The sequence below is a fragment of the Podarcis filfolensis genome (assembly GCF_964270895.1).
Source record: "Podarcis filfolensis genome assembly, chromosome: 15".
Classification (NCBI taxonomy): Eukaryota; Metazoa; Chordata; class Lepidosauria; order Squamata; family Lacertidae; genus Podarcis; species Podarcis filfolensis.
In genome coordinates this window covers 25,297,963-25,314,820 of record NC_139618.1, presented here as the reverse complement: position 1 = coordinate 25,314,820, position 16,858 = coordinate 25,297,963, and the positions used below count along the sequence as shown (strand labels likewise).

Genomic DNA, 16,858 nt, shown 5'->3' with positions numbered 1-16,858 from the left:
GGTGACTGTGAGCAGGATCAGAGGCAAAGCAGAGCATCAGATGCAAAGGATACCTTCATACAGTAGACTACTTCCTACACACACACACACACACACACACACACACACACACACCCTTACCTCTATAAAGGAGCAGCCCATCCCATTTTGCCGCCTGAGGCAAAGTGGGGAGGTCCCGCTGACACCACTGCCTTGATTACTGGAGTCACATGGCTGTGGCTTCTGGGTTCTGGTGAAGTCCATGTTATCTCACCGGAAGCCACAGCCATTTCTTGCTTCTCCAGCAGCTGGGGCAGTTGCCTCAGTCCGCCTCATGAGTGGGCCAGCCCTGCATCTATACTCCATCCAGAGAAGCAAAAGATATTATCAAGAGTTCAATGGCATGTTTCAACCAGACACAAGGAGGGTGTGAATCAGAGCCAGCAGGGGGTGCTGTGAGGCTCAGATGCTGCTCTGAGCAACTTTTAGAGGAAGGAATACCAACACACCAAGGAAGAAAATGCTGTTCCTTGCACCCCTGCAGAGACTTCTGGTGTTCATTTCCATAGTGCAATGATCATTATGCATGGTACAGGAGGATAGGCCTCTTTCTTAAGTGGTTTCTAGTCTAAAATTCAGGACATGGAAGAGAACAGAGGGAGGAGGAGGGAAATAGAAGCAGGGATAATTCAGGGAAGAACATGCATTCGTTCCACTAATGTGCATTTGTTTTCCACTGGCTGTGGCACTTTCCTTCAAACACAGCGCTTTGCAATGGGAGTCCTCAGTTCACACCCAGAGACGCCAGGATCAATGGAGAGGCAATACCACCAAATTAACTTCCTAACCAAAATTCCACACAAGACAGGCTTTGTTTCAGCTGAGAGCTCTGGGGTATCACAAGCAAACCCCTACCAGTGAGACTTTTTAGTTTGTAAGAGGTGCAGGGTGAGAATGGCCAGGGTGGCGGTGGCTTTTTCCGCTCAAGATGGCAACAATACCCAATTTTGCCAACTTCTGGAACCAGCACCACTCAACTGGCTTTCAAAGAGCTCAAGGGTGCCCAGCTACCTGCTGGACTGTTGTGTACAACCACAACCACATGCACAGCATCCAAACAAGGGATGTTTTGCCACACACCAAATTCCCCACTTTGGCACCTGATGGTTTGCATCAGAATAACAGCTTGTCATTTATCCCCAGAATTCAATAGTCAGGTGTGCATCCATTGAGCCAATATCCACTGGCCGAGTCATCTGTCCACCAAGTACCTTAATCCTTTTCCCCACAACATAATCATTCCACCTTTCACGACTGCTCCCAATTTTCTCTTTACCGTAGGAAGAGACGTGGAGAATCAAAATCCAACATTTAATGATCAACATTTAATGACTGTTGGTCAGGAGAATCACATAGTGGAAGCAGCACACAACGTAAGTAGCTTTTATAGAGCATTTATATGTTATATTACCTCTGTGGTCCTTTCAACAACCTTGCAAGGAAGGGGAAAATGGTTATTTCCAGTGTGTTTTTTCCTAGGGGTACTAAAGGGAACGCAGTATCAGCACCTTCCCCCAACCCCCAATGTTAAAAGTGTGGCACTTACTGGAACAACTTCATGGTGAGTACCAGCAGTTAAAAAAGAAAGAAAAGAGCACTGGTTATTCCCATATCCCAAGAGTGACACTCAAAAGTGTGGTTTGCTGAGAGCTACCATTTGAGGCTGTGTATACACTAACCCATTTGAAGTCCAAAAGTGTAGTTTTTCTGAGGCTGGAATTGTTCACGCTCATCTACAACATGCTGCTTTCAGTGTAGATCAATTCCACATACTGACATGCACAAGGGTGGCTGTGGTTACTTGATACTTTGAAAAACCTCCCTCTTCACCACCTCTATTGAATCTGCAAAAAACAGCAGCAGGAGACTTTTTCAGGTGGCTCGCAATTTAGCGGAACCACCTGCTACATCGGGGCCCAGTACAGGCCACATGATCTCCTGCAATGATTTTGCAAAGTTTTTTGCAGATAAAGTCGGTCAGATTCAGGAAGAGGTAGACTCCACCGTGGGAGCAGGGCCGGGGCGGGAGAGTGCTAGAGTCCTGTCTAGTCAAGTTGCGTGGGATCAATTCCAATCTGTTACCTCCGAGGATGTGGACAGACTGCTTGGACGAGTGAAACCAACCACCTGTCTCCTTGATCCTTGCCCATCCTGGCTTATAAAAGCTAGCCGGGAAGGGCTGGGCGATGGGCTTCGTGGGGTGGTGAATGCTTCTCTCTGTGAGGGAGCCTTCCCAGACTCGCTAAAAGAGGCGGTTATCAAACCGCTTCTTAAAAAACCATCTTTAGATGCTGCCAATATGGCCAACTATCGCCCAGTCTCAAATCTTCCATTCTTGGGCAAGGTGATTGAGCGAGTGGTTACTGAACAACTCCAGGCACGCCTGGAAGAAGCGGACCATTTGGATCCCTTCCAGTCGGGATTCAGGCCTCATCATAGGACTGAAACTGCCTTGGTCGCACTGGTCGATGATCTCCAGCAGGCTAGGGACAAAGGTGAGAGCTGTTTCCTAGTTCTGCTGGATCTCTCAGCGGCTTTTGACACCATCGACCATAACATCCTTCTGGACCGTCTAGAGGGGCTGGCAGCTGGGAGCACTGTTATACAGTGGTTCCGCTCCTTCCTCCTGGGTCGTGTTCAGAAAGTGGTGGGGGGGTGAGTGTTCAGACCCCTGGGCTCCCACTTGTGGGGTGCCTCAGGGTTCTGTCCTCTCCCTCATGCTTTTCAACATCTACATGCAGCCGCTGGGAGAGATCATCAGGGGGTTTGGGCTGGGTGTTCATCAGTATGCGGATGATACCCAGCTCTACCTCTCTTTTAAATCAGAACCAGTGAAGGCAGTGAAGGTCCTGTGTGCGTGTCTGGAGCCGGTTGGAGGATGGATGGTGGCTAACAGATTGAGGTTGAATCCTGACAAGACAGAAGAACTGTTTTGGGGGGACAGGAGGCGCGTGGGTGTGGAGGACTCCCTGGTCCTGAATGGGGTAACTGTGCCCCTGAAGGACCAGGTGCACAGCTTGGGAGTCATTTTAGACTCACAGCTGTCCATGGAGGCGCAGGTCAATTCTGTATAGGGCAGCTGTTTATCAGCTCCATCTGGTATGCAGGATGAGACCCTATCTCCCTGTGGACTGCCTCGCCAGAGTGGTGCATGCTCTGGTTATCTCTCACTTGGACTACTGCAATGCGCTCTATGTGGGGCTACCTTTGAAGGTGACCCGGAAACTACAACTAATCCAGAATGCGGCAGCTAGACTGGTAACTGGGAGCGGCCGCCAAGACCATATAACACCAGTCTTGAAAGACCTACACTGGCTCCCAGTACGCTTCCGAGCACAATTCAAAGTGTTGGTGCTGACCTTTTGTAGCCTTATTGGAGTTCACCGATTGGGTCTGCGTTGCTCCGGGACAGGAGGAAGGAAGTCAAATGACACCGAGTTGGTTCAAAGAAAGAGTTTATTCTGCTCTCCGGATAGCAGAAGGCACTTGCGTGATCAAGTCCACAGCAAGTCCAAAGAAATGAGAAGTTTCATGCAGTATATATATCCTCCAGACACCCTCTCCGACCCTTCCCCAATCACGTCAGCTTGTATACGCAGGTTGACATCACATATGTTCCTGCTCTGGTACTCTTAACCATAAAAGGATCTTCCTTCCTGTACTTCTGACCATAAAAGGATATTCCTGTTCCTACTCTTATCTTGGAGGCAGAGGTCACCATTTCTGAGAACACACTCTGGCGTTATTCCCAGACGTGGGTCTGTGCGTCTTTGTGGTCAGCACATAAAATAAGGCACACACGCATCATCCCTGCTGTACTGGAACTTGGCAAGGTCACTCACTGCCGCCACGGACTGATAAAGGAGAGAGCTTTGTTCTTGTTATGGATTTGCTCAATGGCTCAAGTTTATGCATCTTAGCTAAGGAAAAATAGGGATTTTGGTGCAGTTTAAAACCGCCTGCACAGTCAGTTTTGGGTTTTGGAAACCCATTCCTTCACTTTAAAGCCCTAAACGGCCTCAGTCCAGTATACCTGAAGGAGCGTCTCCACCTCCATCGTTCTGCCCGGACACTGAGGTCCAGCGCCGAGGGCCTTCTGGCGGTTCCCTCGCTACGAGAAGCCAAGTTACAGGGAACCAGGCAGAGGGCCTTCTCGAGGGCCTTCTTGGGAGTGGCACCCGCCCTGTGGAACGCCCTCCCACCAGATGTTGAAGAGAAAAATAGCTACCAAACTTTTAGAAGACATCTGAAGGCAGCCCTGTTTAGGGAAGCTTTTAATGTTTAATAGACTATTGTATTTTAATATTCTGTTGGAAGCCGCCCAGAGCGGCTGGGGAAACCCAGCCAGATGGGCGGGGTATAAATAATAAAGTATTATTATTATTATTATTATTATTATTATTATTATTATTATTATTATCCTCCCAGCACAAGCCCCGATGAATGAAGAGAATGGTGACAGCAATCTTGGTATACACCCATCCACAATATCATTGGGTGGGTGTAGCTGCCCTGCTCCAAACACGCACATATCTGGGACCACCTGCATGTTTTCAAATGGACACACTGGAGGATAATGCAGGCTCAATCTGCAACGACCTTTTATTTTTGGAATAGAACCAATTTTCTTAATTAGTGCTTTTCAGGGGCAAAAAAAATATGCAACAGAGCTAGATTGTGTGTGGACTACGTAGAAAAACCAAGTGCTCGGTCTGCATCAATTCGAGAAGTGGTATGTGAACATAGCCTAAATTCATGGCAGAAGTGAGATCTGAACTGGGGACCCTGATAGGAGTAAAGGGAAAAGACCGCAGCCAACTCAGTGGGAGAGGACATGCTTTCTATGTAGGTCCCAATAAGAATAAGAATAATTTTATTATTTATACCCTGCCCATCTGGCTGGGCTTCCCCAGCCACTCTGGGCGGCTTCCAAAAAAATATTAAAATACTGTAATACATCAAACATTAAAAGCTTCCCTAAACAGGGCTGCCTTCAGATGTCTTCTAAAAGTCTGGTAGTTGTTGTTCTCTTTGACATCTGGTGGGAGGGCATTCCACAGGGAGAGCGCCACTACCGAGAAGGCCCTCTGCCTGGTTCCCTGTAACTTGGCTTCTTGCAGTGAGGGAACCGCCAGAAGGCCCTCGGTGCTGGACCTCAGTGTCTGGGTAGAACGATGGGGGTGGAGACGCTCCTTCAGATATACTGGACCAAGGCCATTTATGGCTTTAAAGGTCAGCACCAACACTTTGAATTGTGCTCGGAAACGTACTGGGAGCCAATGTAGGTCTTTCAAGACCAGTGTTATATGGTCTCGGCAGCAGCTCCCAGTTACCAGTCTGGCTGCCGCGTTCTGGATTAGTTGTAGTTTCCGGGTCACCTTCAAAGAGCACACCCTATGTAGAGCGCATTGCAGTAGTCGAAGTGGGAGATAACCAGAGCATGCACCACTCTGGCGAGGCAGTCTGCAGGCAGATAGGGTCTGCGTACCAGATGGAGCTGGTAAACAGCTGCCCTGGACACGGATTTGACCTGTGCCTCCATGGACAGCTGTGAGTCCAAATTGACTCCCAGGCTGCGCACCTGGTCCTTCAGGGGCACAGTTACTCCATTCAGGACCAGGGAATCCTCCACACCTGCCCGCCTCCTGTCCCCCAAAAACAGTACTTCTGTCTTGTCAGGATTCAATCTCAATCTGTTAGCCGCCATCCATCCTCCAACCGCCTCCAGACACTCCCAAGTTTAATCCATGGGATCTCCAGCTATCAATAAGGCCCCCTGAGCTGCACTAGGGAGCTCCCAATGGGGAATGGCCTGGAGCAGCCGAGGATCTCTATCAGTGCTAATCAGCTGTCAGCGAGCCCCACTTGGCAAGGAGCAATTGGAGCTCACATTAAGTACCCCAATTGTTCCTCTAGAGTCAAGTCCTTAACTGCCACACACGGTGCCACATATTCCATCAAATGGGGGGAGGGTGCCTCTGATTTTGGGGAAATGGCCTTGTAGACCAAACATGGGATCTGTTCCAGGTCTAATGAGGCCTGCGGGCTGGAGGCCCCCCCACCACTGAGAAAATGGGATCAGTGAAACACCTTTTCTGCCTTAGACCATGAAAAGCTGCTGCCAGATGGAATAAGTACAGTGGTACCTCGGGTTAAGAACTTAATTCATTCTGGAGGTCCATTCTTAACCTGAAATGGTTCTTAACCTGAGGTACCACTTTAGCTAATGGGGCCTCCCGCTGCCGCCGCCCCGCCGCCATGCGATTTCTGTTCTCATCCTGAAGCAAAGTTCTTAACCCGAGGTACTATTTCTGGGTTAGTGGAATCTGTAACCTGAAGCGTCTGTAACCTGAAGCGTCTGTAACCCGAGGTACCACTGCACTCAGGATTTTTAATTGGTGTGACTCTTGTGCCATGTAAACGGAAACAGATACAAAAGGGCAGAGAAGCTAAATCTTTCTCGCTACCTAGAAAAATAGAGGACACTTTGACACATCAAGACACCAACAAATTCCAACAGCACAGAACTGCACAAAAGATTCACTTCCTTCACAAAAGCCTTGCTGTCTTTCTGTTACAGCATATCTTTAACAAATAAGATACATTCTAGATTTCTCATGGCTACACTTAGCAGATAAAAGCTCATTAAACCTCCAGTTGATTGGGTTCTTTCACCAGCACTAGATCAAAGGCATCAAGACAAAGGCATCTTCATTTCTCCAGAACCGTCCCCTCTCCCTTGTAAACAACAATGTTCTTGTCTGTTTCATACACTTTGACTTTATAAAGAGTCCCCTTAGGAAGGTGCTTCTGGAGGTTTTCCCAGATGTACACAGCAACATTCTCTGTAGTGCTGCAAGAAAGAACAGTGAGTTAGCCATTCTGCCCTTCTAGTTAGATTTCTGTCATCTTCACAGACACTCGGGACAGGCCTACACCAGAGGGAGAAGCTGCTGTGGATCACTGCACAACGATCTACAAGAATCCTTTATAGATGTACCCTTGATGTCCACGCCTGTGCTTCTTTGAGTATTTTCACCGATTCACTTTTGAGTTGCATAAACTTAGAAAGTTTTTTTCACTCACCCAAAACAGATTATCCGGGCGCTTGCATTAGAATATACTGCTGAGGAAGGTTTGAAGTCTACAGAGTTGGACAGGGCCACAAGCATTGCATGTACAGATTTCCCACCCAATGGGACATGCACAAAAGAATGGCAAGTGGCATTAATCTGCCTACATAGTGTAAAAAAAAAAAAAGGTCACAAGTTCCTTGAGCTGGTGGGGGCCTTGGAAGTCTTCTGGTCCAATCCCTGCTCAGTGAAAGGAATCCATAGAACGAGCCTTCCCTGCGCCCCACCCCCAAACAGATGGATGTCCAGGCTCTGCTTAAAGACTTCTAGCTACATGGATCGTCCGGCACCGAGCTTGGGGGCTCAGATGGACTTTATCTCCCTGGCAGTATCCCAACAAAAATGTCCCATTAAATTACCACTGTTGACTTCCTATCAAGAAGCTTATCCTAATGATCAGCCAAAACCTGCCCTCTCTTATGCAACGGCCATTAGATCTAGTCCTTCCCTCTTTGCGACAACCCCTTCAGGAATCTGAAGAGGGCTGTGACGTCCCTCTGGCCCCCAGTCTTCTCTTATCCAAGCTAAACCTTCTTGGCTCCTTCAATATTTCCTCGTAGGGCATATTCTCCGTATCGCTGATCCTCTATGTTGCCCTCCTCTGAACCATTTCCAGCTTGTCCAGACGCTGCTTAAGGTGCACCACCCACAACTAGACACAATATTCCAGATTATGCCTAGTTAGTTCAGCCTAATTATGCCTAATTAGTAGAGCTGTTACTTCTTGTGACTTGGAAACTACGATTCTGTTAATGCAGCCTGAAATTGCATGAGCCTTTTAGACAGGAGCATCACACTGCTAACACATGTCCAGCTTGAGACCAACTACAATCCCATGATCCTTTTCACACATGTGACTGGCCCAAGGCCACAGTGAGATTCATGGCTGAGCGGGGATTAAATAAATTAAATTAAATTAAAAATAAAATAAATAAAATATTACTGCCAAGCCAGGTATCCCCTCTATACCTATGCAAAATTTCATTTTGGTTGTTTTGGCCCAATTACCATCTGGTCAAGCCCATTTTTAATTTGTTATTCTGTTGTTGCCCTCTGACGTGCTAGCAATCCCATTCCAGTATCGTGTCATTTGCAAGTAAGATAAGGATCCCAACCACCCCCTATCAATCTAAGTAACTGATAAAAAATTATGGAGTCTCAGGATTAAGACAGAGAATTATGGCACCTGAATTGAACTCTCCCTCCAGTTTGAGGAGAGCCATAGATAAACACTCTCTTGAGTATGGTTCTCCAACCCACCACGAACCCAGCTGACCACATTATCACTTACCTAGATATGGGAAATCTAGCGCCCTCTATTATTATTTATTGAATTTATATACCGCCCTATACCTGGGGGTCTCAGGGTGGTTCACAGAATAAAATCAAGATATAAAACCACAAAATACGTAATAAAAATTAAAACAACAACCCAATAGCCCCCCCCCAAAAAAAAGAAACACATTTTAAAAGGGCATAGGATGTAAATCAGATCAACCAAAGGCCTGGTTAAAAAGGAACATTTTTGCCTGGCACCAGTGGCGTAGCGTGGGTTGTCAGCACCCGGGGCAAGGCAAGTAATTTGCGCCCCCTAACCCGTGGATTTGCGCCCCCTAACCCATTGATTTGCCCTAACCCCAGATGTTGCGCCCGGTGCGGCCCGCCCCCCCTGCACCCCCCACGCTACGCCACTCCCTGGCACCTAAAGGTGTATAATGAAGACACCAGGCAAACTTCCCTGGGGAGAGCATTCCATAGATGGGGAGCCACTGCAGAGAATGCCTGTTCTCGTGTTGCCACCCTCCGGACCTCTCAAGGAGGGGGCACACGAAGAAGGGCCTCAGAAGATGATCTCAGGGTCCAGGTATGTCCAAATGGAAAGAGGCGGTCCTTGATGTATTGCGGTCCTAGGTACTGTTCCAGATACTGCTAAACCACAACTGCCATCATCCCTGACCATGTTGGAGGGTCACAGGTTGCCAACCCCTGCATTGAACATGCCTGCTAACCAAAATATCATGGAGGACTTTGTCAAATGAAATCAAAATTCAATTATGTCCACAGTATTCCCACAATTCAGTGATAAAAAAGCAAAAAAGGACTAGCTGTGTAAGAGGAACTCAACAGCCCCAGTTCATAATGAGATACAGAAAGCTCCCCTACCTTACAACTTCAGCAAAGTAGGGAACATCTTTATCCAGATTCTTGTGATCAAGAGGCTCCATGATAGCTTCCTAAGGATAGAGAGGAAAGGAGGTTAAACAGTTATGTCCATGTCTAGTGTGGCATAGTAGTGTTAGACTAAAGACCTGGAAGGCCAGGGTTGAAATCCCCACTCAGCCAGGAAGCTCACTGAATGACATTGGGCCAGTCACCGTCTCTCAGTCTAGCCTACCTCACAGGGTTGTTCTGAGGATAAAACCTAAGACACGGTAAGCTCCCTGGAAAAAGGGAATAATGGAAATAAATAATAAATAAAACGTAAATAAGAATGCTGTTGGTTCTTATTACAGGTCTGCAATGATGCATAACTGTTTCAACGGGCCATTTCTTCTTAGGCTGTAGCAAAGCAGGAGATGAATACTTCACTGCTTGGATTATAAGGTGTCTTGATCACAAGCAACTGGTCTGCTCTCTCTCCCCCGCCCTCTGGCCTTAGTTTAGGAGAACTGGTGCGTCCCTTGTCTCTTTTCCTCTACCTGTCTGAAGGAAAATGCAAAAGCTTTCAGGTTGTGTTCATTGCTCTCCCAGTAATGTTTCTCTCCTGCATCAGCCTCCTGCCCCCACAACCCACTATTCCCTGCAACATACACTGGGCTGGGGGCATACTGCAGACAACGTTTCAACTATGAAAAAATATGGCATTATTACCTCCATGTAGTCTTTCAGATCTGTGAGGTTGATCACCATCCCAGTAGTAGGATCAATCTACAAGACAAGCACAAACAGAGCTTGAACCAGATGCCAAAGGAGAACAGAGAGTGCTGGACCAGATGGACTTTTCTTATGTTCTTAAGCCTGACGAGAAGCAAATAGCTATGTTTTCCATAACATAAACAGCAGAGATATTTGCCTATCGGTGACTACCTCTAAGTCTTAGTCCAAAGAAAGGCACACAACTTGGTACCCGAAATCTCATGCTGCTCCTCTCATAGCCCCTGTTCAAAAATCAGCCGCAACAGAAGGCCTTGCCACTCTGTTGAGAGCCAAAATGTAAGATTTCTGAAGCTCACAGCTTGCCAAGTACACTGGACTTTGGTCTGGTGCAATGGGTGAGTGAACAGAGAGCTCTGCATTATGAGATTTGCTATAGACCTAGGACTTTGTAGTCATGATCTGCGAGCAACATCACAGCACCCTCAACAGCAGCAATGAATCAGGGAAGCCTCTCTGGAATTTCTGGTGCTGGACAGAAGTTTCCTCTGTCCAAGTTTGTTATCACAAAGCTTGTTGTTGGAATCAAAACTAGGAAAGGGTACAGGGCAGGGAAGAGAAGGGAAATAAGTTTCAGAGGAATGGCTCTTCTTTTGCTTTAGTTCTCCTTCCTACAAGTCACAGGCTAGATCTACTCAAGACAACAGAATCAGTATTTTACTCTCTAAAACTTGACATCTCTCAGATAAAAGGCGTTGTCAGAGACTGCCTCTAGGTCCCGGCTCACAAAGGACCAACGCTAGCCGGTAGAACGGAATAAAGTCTTTATTGAAGTATAATTTCCATTTCCACATCTTAGCGTGCGTCTCTACGTCTATTCCCTAGATCGGCGAAGTCCCATCTGAATCTCCGCCTCCTGTACACCAGTTCAAGACCCTAGCCTTGCTCCACCTTTTGCGTCTCTCCTTTCGCCTCTGGGTCCTACCACCCCCCGGGGTTCCTTCCTTCCTGGATGCCTCGGATGCGGACCCTTCGGATTCCTCCCCCTCCCTTCGGCGGGCTTTAGGACCTGGCTCCCTTTCCGGGCTGCTCATTGCGCCTCCCTCTGGTACATTTGAACTTGGCGCGCGCGCGCTGTCTCCGACCCTCCTCTCTACCGTTTCCTCGCTCTCTGACGCAGGCGTGGCTGCTGCCGGAGAGCTGCCTGTCGCTGGTGCCTGGAACTCCTCCCCCCTGCTGCTCTCTGGTGGAGTAGCTGGTCCGGATTTCCAGCTGCTGCTCTCTGAATCCCCTCTGGTCCCTTCTTCCTGGGGTGCCCCTCTTGGTAACCCCCCAGCTCTGCCCACGGGAGCCCCTTTCTGTGAATCCTCCGATTCGCTGGACAGACTTAGAGATCTCGGACGGCTATCATCGCTAACCTCTCCTTCCGATTCCTCGCCATCCGTTCCCTCTGCTCCTGAACCCCTGACAGGCGTTTTATCTGATTCCCGGTACAGTTGGATCTAAGCCATCAAATCATTTTTTCCTGGGCATTTTTTTTAGGTAACAAGATCTCGTAAGAAAAAGACAGTATGATCTGGGGAATGTTTGGAGCTTTGCGCCCCTTGTAACTCTTCAGAACCCCTAACAAGGAACTCTCTATACCGATCCAGGCCATTGGCCCACTGAGCCCCACAGTCTACTCTGGTAGACAGAGTTCTAAGCAGGGGGCTTTCCCACCACTGGCTACCTAAAACCTTTCAGCTGGAGATGTGGGGGTGTTGAACCAACCTGGGAATTTCTGTGTGCATAGCAAGGGAAGGACAGTAGCTCAGTGATAAAGCATCTGCTTTGCATGCAGAAGGTCCCAGGTTCAATTCTGGGCATCTCTAGATAGGGCTGGGACAAACTCCATGTCTGAAACCCTGCAGAGCTGCTGACAGTCAGTGTAGACAATACTGAGCTAGATGGAAAAATGGTTTGACTCAAGACAGGTTTCTATGTTCTGCTACTGAGCACTGGCATAATCTGGACCACTTTGCCTTCACCTCTCCATGACAATAACCATCACAGCACCAGTTTCACATATCTGAGTAAGAAAAAACAACTGCAGGCATTGCAAGGTAAAGTATACATGAATGCAGCCTTCTGAGTGCTGAGATAATCCTAAAACTTCACTTGGGCATGATGCCCAATCCCCATGGTGAGTTCTGAGGTCAGAGGGTGACGCACCACACCTTGGAAGAAAGGAAGAAAATCCTGGATGTGCAAGACAAAAAGTTTTGTGCCTTGGAAATTTTGGAAATCCAAAATTATGACTGAGTCTGTCAGAGGGAATATGTTTCTGAACACTAATTGCTGAGGTTTGAGAGCCAGTGTGGTGTAGTGGTTAAGAGCGGGAGTCTCGTAATCTGGGGAACTGGGTTCGTGTCTCCACTCCTCCACATGCAGCTGCTGGGTGACCTTGGGCCAGTCACACTTCTTTGAAGTCTCTCAGCCCCACTCACCTCACAGAGTGTTTGTTGTGGGGGAGGAAGGGAAAGGAGAATGTTAGCCGCTTTGAGACTCCTTAAAGGGAGTGAAAGGCAGGATATCAAATCCAAACTCTAAGTAGGAAGCACTGAGGGCCTTCTTGCAGGCTCCCCATAACGGGCATCTTGGTGGCCTCTGTGAGAACAGGATGCTTTAGCCTGTTCCTTCAGGGATCTGTGTATGTTCTTATGAGTCACTCCCACAATATGAAGGAAATCCCTTTTTCTGCCCTCACGACTAGCACTCACTGAGAACAGCTTCCTCTTTCTAGGCTGAAATACAAAAGCCACAATATGGGCTGTGACTCACCAAAATGTTGCAAAATAAAGACTGGATAAAACCCAGGTTGGTTGTTATCTAGAATCTAAAAAATGGCACATTGGTGCCAAACAATCTGAAATGTACTTCAAAAACCTTGAAAAGTTTACACTTACCTCTCCGTGTACAGTTACTTCCACTGGGGTGGGGAAGCAGAAAGAGAAGAAAAGTATCAAGTCACAGTGAGTTTCAAATCAATTATGATGACGTACATAGAGATACTCAACAAGTTCAGCCAAAAGTTTTCAAAAAAGAACCCTTTTTCCCTACATCTTCGCTTGCAAAATACCGGTAACTCCTCTGATTTTCTGCCACAAAGAGGCACTATTATATGGAAAAGCCATTTCAGCCACTTCTCCTCTGTTGCATTTAACTAGCAATATAGGAGCAAAACAGTTCTGCATTTACCTAACTGTGTCTTCGCAAGCACCCAGTTTCCACAACTTTTCTGAGTACTCAAAACAAATGCTTGCAACAGCAAAACAAACAAAAAACCCCACACAAACACTCAGAATAACAAGGACTGCTCCTGCCTGGTAAAAAACTGATGTTGAGGGGAAAAGCCCACCCCATTCAGGAGTGGGGAGGGTGTTCATTATGGCAAAAGGATGTCCTGTGGTGGGTGGACTACTGCTCCCCAGAAGCAGCCCTCCAAATACTCCTCCCCACCTCCCACATGCAAACCAACAGGGAGAACGTACATCAGTTTGTGGCTGGGGTGATTTGAAGGCCTGCTTATGAAAAGCTACTGGGGGAGCACACCCGCCCCATATGGGGTAGTCTTGTGATTCAAGAGTCCCCTGGGGGTGGGTTTCTCTCCCCCACCCAGCCCTCCAAATCACTCCCATCTGAGCTGTAGAATGTGAGCAGAATCAAGGTAGCGGGGGTTGGGTAGGGAGTGGTTCACATAGCTGAGCATCCCCTCCTCAAATTTAAAACACAAGGATGTAGGAAGTTGCCTTGTGCTGAGTGAGACCATTGGTTCACCTAGATCAGGGACGTCCAACTCTGAAAGACTGAGATCAACTCCCAGTATAAACAAATGGCAGTGATCTACCCATTGGGGGTGGGAACGGAACCAAACTTGTTGAGCTTTTTTTAGGGGGGATCCCCAAACGATCGCTCAGTAAACAATAAGATGTTCTTTTTCCCATGCAGAGGAAAATGAGCCCATGATCTACCGCAATCGACCACTAGCACCCAGGGATCAACCTGTCGATCACGGTCAACCAGTGGGACATCCCAGATCTAGATCATTATCATCTGTACTGACTGGCAGTGGCTCTCCACAGTTTCCACTTGGGAGATGCGTGGGATTGAATTTGGAAACTTCTGTGTGCAAAGCACTTGCTACTGAGATGTGAATTCTCACTGAGTTTTTCAAGCATAAGAAGTTCCTGCAAAGGATTTATCACCCACACAGAAATATCTCCTGCATTATATACCCAATGGAATACAGCAAGTTTATCAGGCATAAGTACCAACAAGTTGTAGCTTAGTAGAACTTAAGTTAGTAAACCCAGGATCAAATCTCATCCTAATGCCATGAGTTTTAAAACTACACACAGGTATGGCTGTACATGAGTGCTCAGATTAGCTGGTCTTCCTTCACCTTTGTAGTTGTGCCCATGTCCATTGGGGTTATTGCATTTCCCAAAAAGTTTCTTGTTTTCTTCCTCACTCAGCAAGTTACTGTGGAGAAGTGCATTAAAGAGCTTGTTACTAATCCAGTTTCACCAGTTTAAGCATGTGAAAACGTGTGTGCATGCATACACACGTGCTTTCTCACTAACCTGGTGGGGCAACTTTTGTTTTTGCTACAGTTTTAACGCGAGTTTTACACACATTTCTGGATGGGGTCTTATTCTAAACACGCCCAGCTCTAGAGAATAAACAAGAGGTTTTTGTCCCTTATCTTTTCTGACTAAGACGTATCACAAGGGGGCTGAACTTTCGTAACCAGTAGTTCCTTTCCAAAGTTGTAAAATGCATAATTTTTAAAACACGGGAGTCATTCAAGACTGATTCAAGGACAACCCACAATCAAACACAGTTAAGAAGCAAAAAAATTAGTCAAGAGATTTTTTTTTAAAAGGACTGAAATAGCTGTTTGAATAGCTGCAGAAACAATTTGGGGTACATTTTCACATGTAAGGATTACAGCCCAACCCTAAAGATATTTACTCAGAAGTAAGCCCCACCGAGTAGTACACCGAGTATTTCTTAGATGATGTGTAAGGATGGGAAAAGCTGAAGAGTCACAACCCCTCTTCAGCTTTAGGGACAGAAGGAAAAAGGGAAGGGTGTATCATTCCCGCCATGCCCCCCCCAAATAACTATGAAGCCCCACAGCTGAGTGCTGCACCCGAGTTTGTCTACTGCATGTGTGGAAACACAAATCTCCACTTCTCCTCTTTTACAAGGCTACTGTGAAACACAAATGTGTGTCGTCATCATCACCATGCTTTGGAAAGAGGGATGAATTAGTACCAGGTATGCTTTTGAACTGCTAGGTTGGCAGGAGCAGGGACCGAGCAACGGGAGCTCACCCGTCGTGGTTCGAATCGACAGGGTGAGCTCCCGTTGCTCGGTCCCTGCTCCTACCAACATAGCAGTTCGAAAGCACGTCAAAGTGCAAGTAGATAAGTAGGTACCGCTCCGGCGGGAAGGTAAACAGTGTTTCTGTGCGCTGCTCTGATTCGCCAGAAGCGGCTTAATCATGCTGGCCACATGACCCAGAAGCTGTACTCCGGCTCCCTCGGCCAATAAAGCGAGATGAGCACCACAACCCCAGAGTCGGTCACGACTGGACCTAATGGTCAGGGGTCCCTTTACCTTTACCCAAGCAATTTAGGGGTGTCAAACTCAAATTCATCGGGGGCCGCATCAGCAGTTTGGTCACCCTCAAAGGGCCGGTTGTATCTGTAGGACTATGTAAAGGACATGTAAAGTGGAGGTTTCCTGTGTAGAACGGCCGGCGCCGCTAGAGGGCAGACGTTCTCTGGCTTGTAGGCTGCCGCGCATGCGCTGAAGAGGCGGCTTTCTTGTGTCAAAAATTTTTAAAAAGCGAGAATAAAAGGTGAAGGCTGGCGGTCGGCGGTGGCTACAAGGGCCACATGACGAGGTCTGGCGGGCCGGATTTGGCCCGCGGGCCTTGTGTTTGACACCCGTGATTTAGACAATGGTTGCTCAGTGGCGAGTGGGGAGGATGCATAACACACTTTGGTATTGCAAACAGGTGCTGGGGTTCAGCCCTAGTCTAAGTGAAACCTGTGCCTTGAACCCAGTCCTGACCCATCAAAGCAGCACATTTACCTTGCTCTGCAGGAAAGGAAGTTTGGAAGCCCCACATCCTTTCTATCCTCCTTAACTTCACAAAGCCTGCTTAGAGCTGGATTTTGGTATGACCAACCATTCTGAGGTGGAGCCCTGGAGCCAAAAAATTTCACATGCACACACACACAGAACGGCTCCATATAGAGGGGATATGTATAGGGGGTGCCTCCCTACGGCTTCTTCGGGCAGCACTCTGCACATGCTCAGAGCCACCATCTCCCTTAACCTTAACGTCACATCGGGAATCTCAGCCACGATCCTGCTGCAAAGAAAGCCGAGTCTTGGTGCAAAGGGAGGAAACGAACGCCCCCTCCCCATATACATACATATATACACAAGCCCCTTCCCCCTGCGCATGCGCGCGCCCTCCGCTCGCCCGCTGCCCCCTCGCTCCCAGAAAGCAGCCGAAGAGGGCCGCTTCTCAGCTCCCTCCCCGCTCCCCGGCACCTGTGCAGCCGGTGGGAGGCGCTGAAGGAGACGCAGCGGGAAACCCGGGCCAGGCGGCTAGGCCCGGCGAAGCGCGAAGGCGGCGCCATGGCAACGCCGGGTAGGTGGGCGGGGGTCTTCGCTTTCCGCCGCCGGGGGCCCCGCGCTTCTGGGTTTCCCGAGGGGGCGCTACTGAGCCTGCGCGGCGGGCAGAAGGCGCA

At 48.1% G+C, this 16,858-nt stretch overlaps 1 protein-coding gene across 2 annotated transcripts; it reads right to left on the bottom strand.

Annotated features, from left to right (window-relative positions):
• Positions 1-6,474: 6,474 nt before the first annotated feature.
• On the bottom strand, positions 6,475-16,847 carry LOC310750675 (6-pyruvoyl tetrahydrobiopterin synthase-like). Of its 2 annotated transcripts, none has more exons than XM_083589162.1 (6): positions 16,659-16,847; positions 14,488-14,567; positions 12,992-13,014; positions 10,044-10,100; positions 9,336-9,406; positions 6,475-6,892 (listed from the first exon to the last, which is right to left on the bottom strand). In XM_083589162.1, the coding sequence occupies exons 1-6, from the start codon at positions 16,745-16,747 to the stop codon at positions 6,751-6,753; spliced, it is 462 nt and encodes a 153-aa protein (XP_083445288.1). In that variant the 5' UTR covers positions 16,748-16,847; the 3' UTR covers positions 6,475-6,750. The 2 variants fall into 2 exon arrangements, with proteins under 2 accessions (XP_083445288.1, XP_083445287.1); XM_083589161.1 differs by lacking the exon at positions 16,659-16,847 and adding an exon at positions 16,191-16,552.
• Positions 16,848-16,858: the final 11 nt, after the last annotated feature.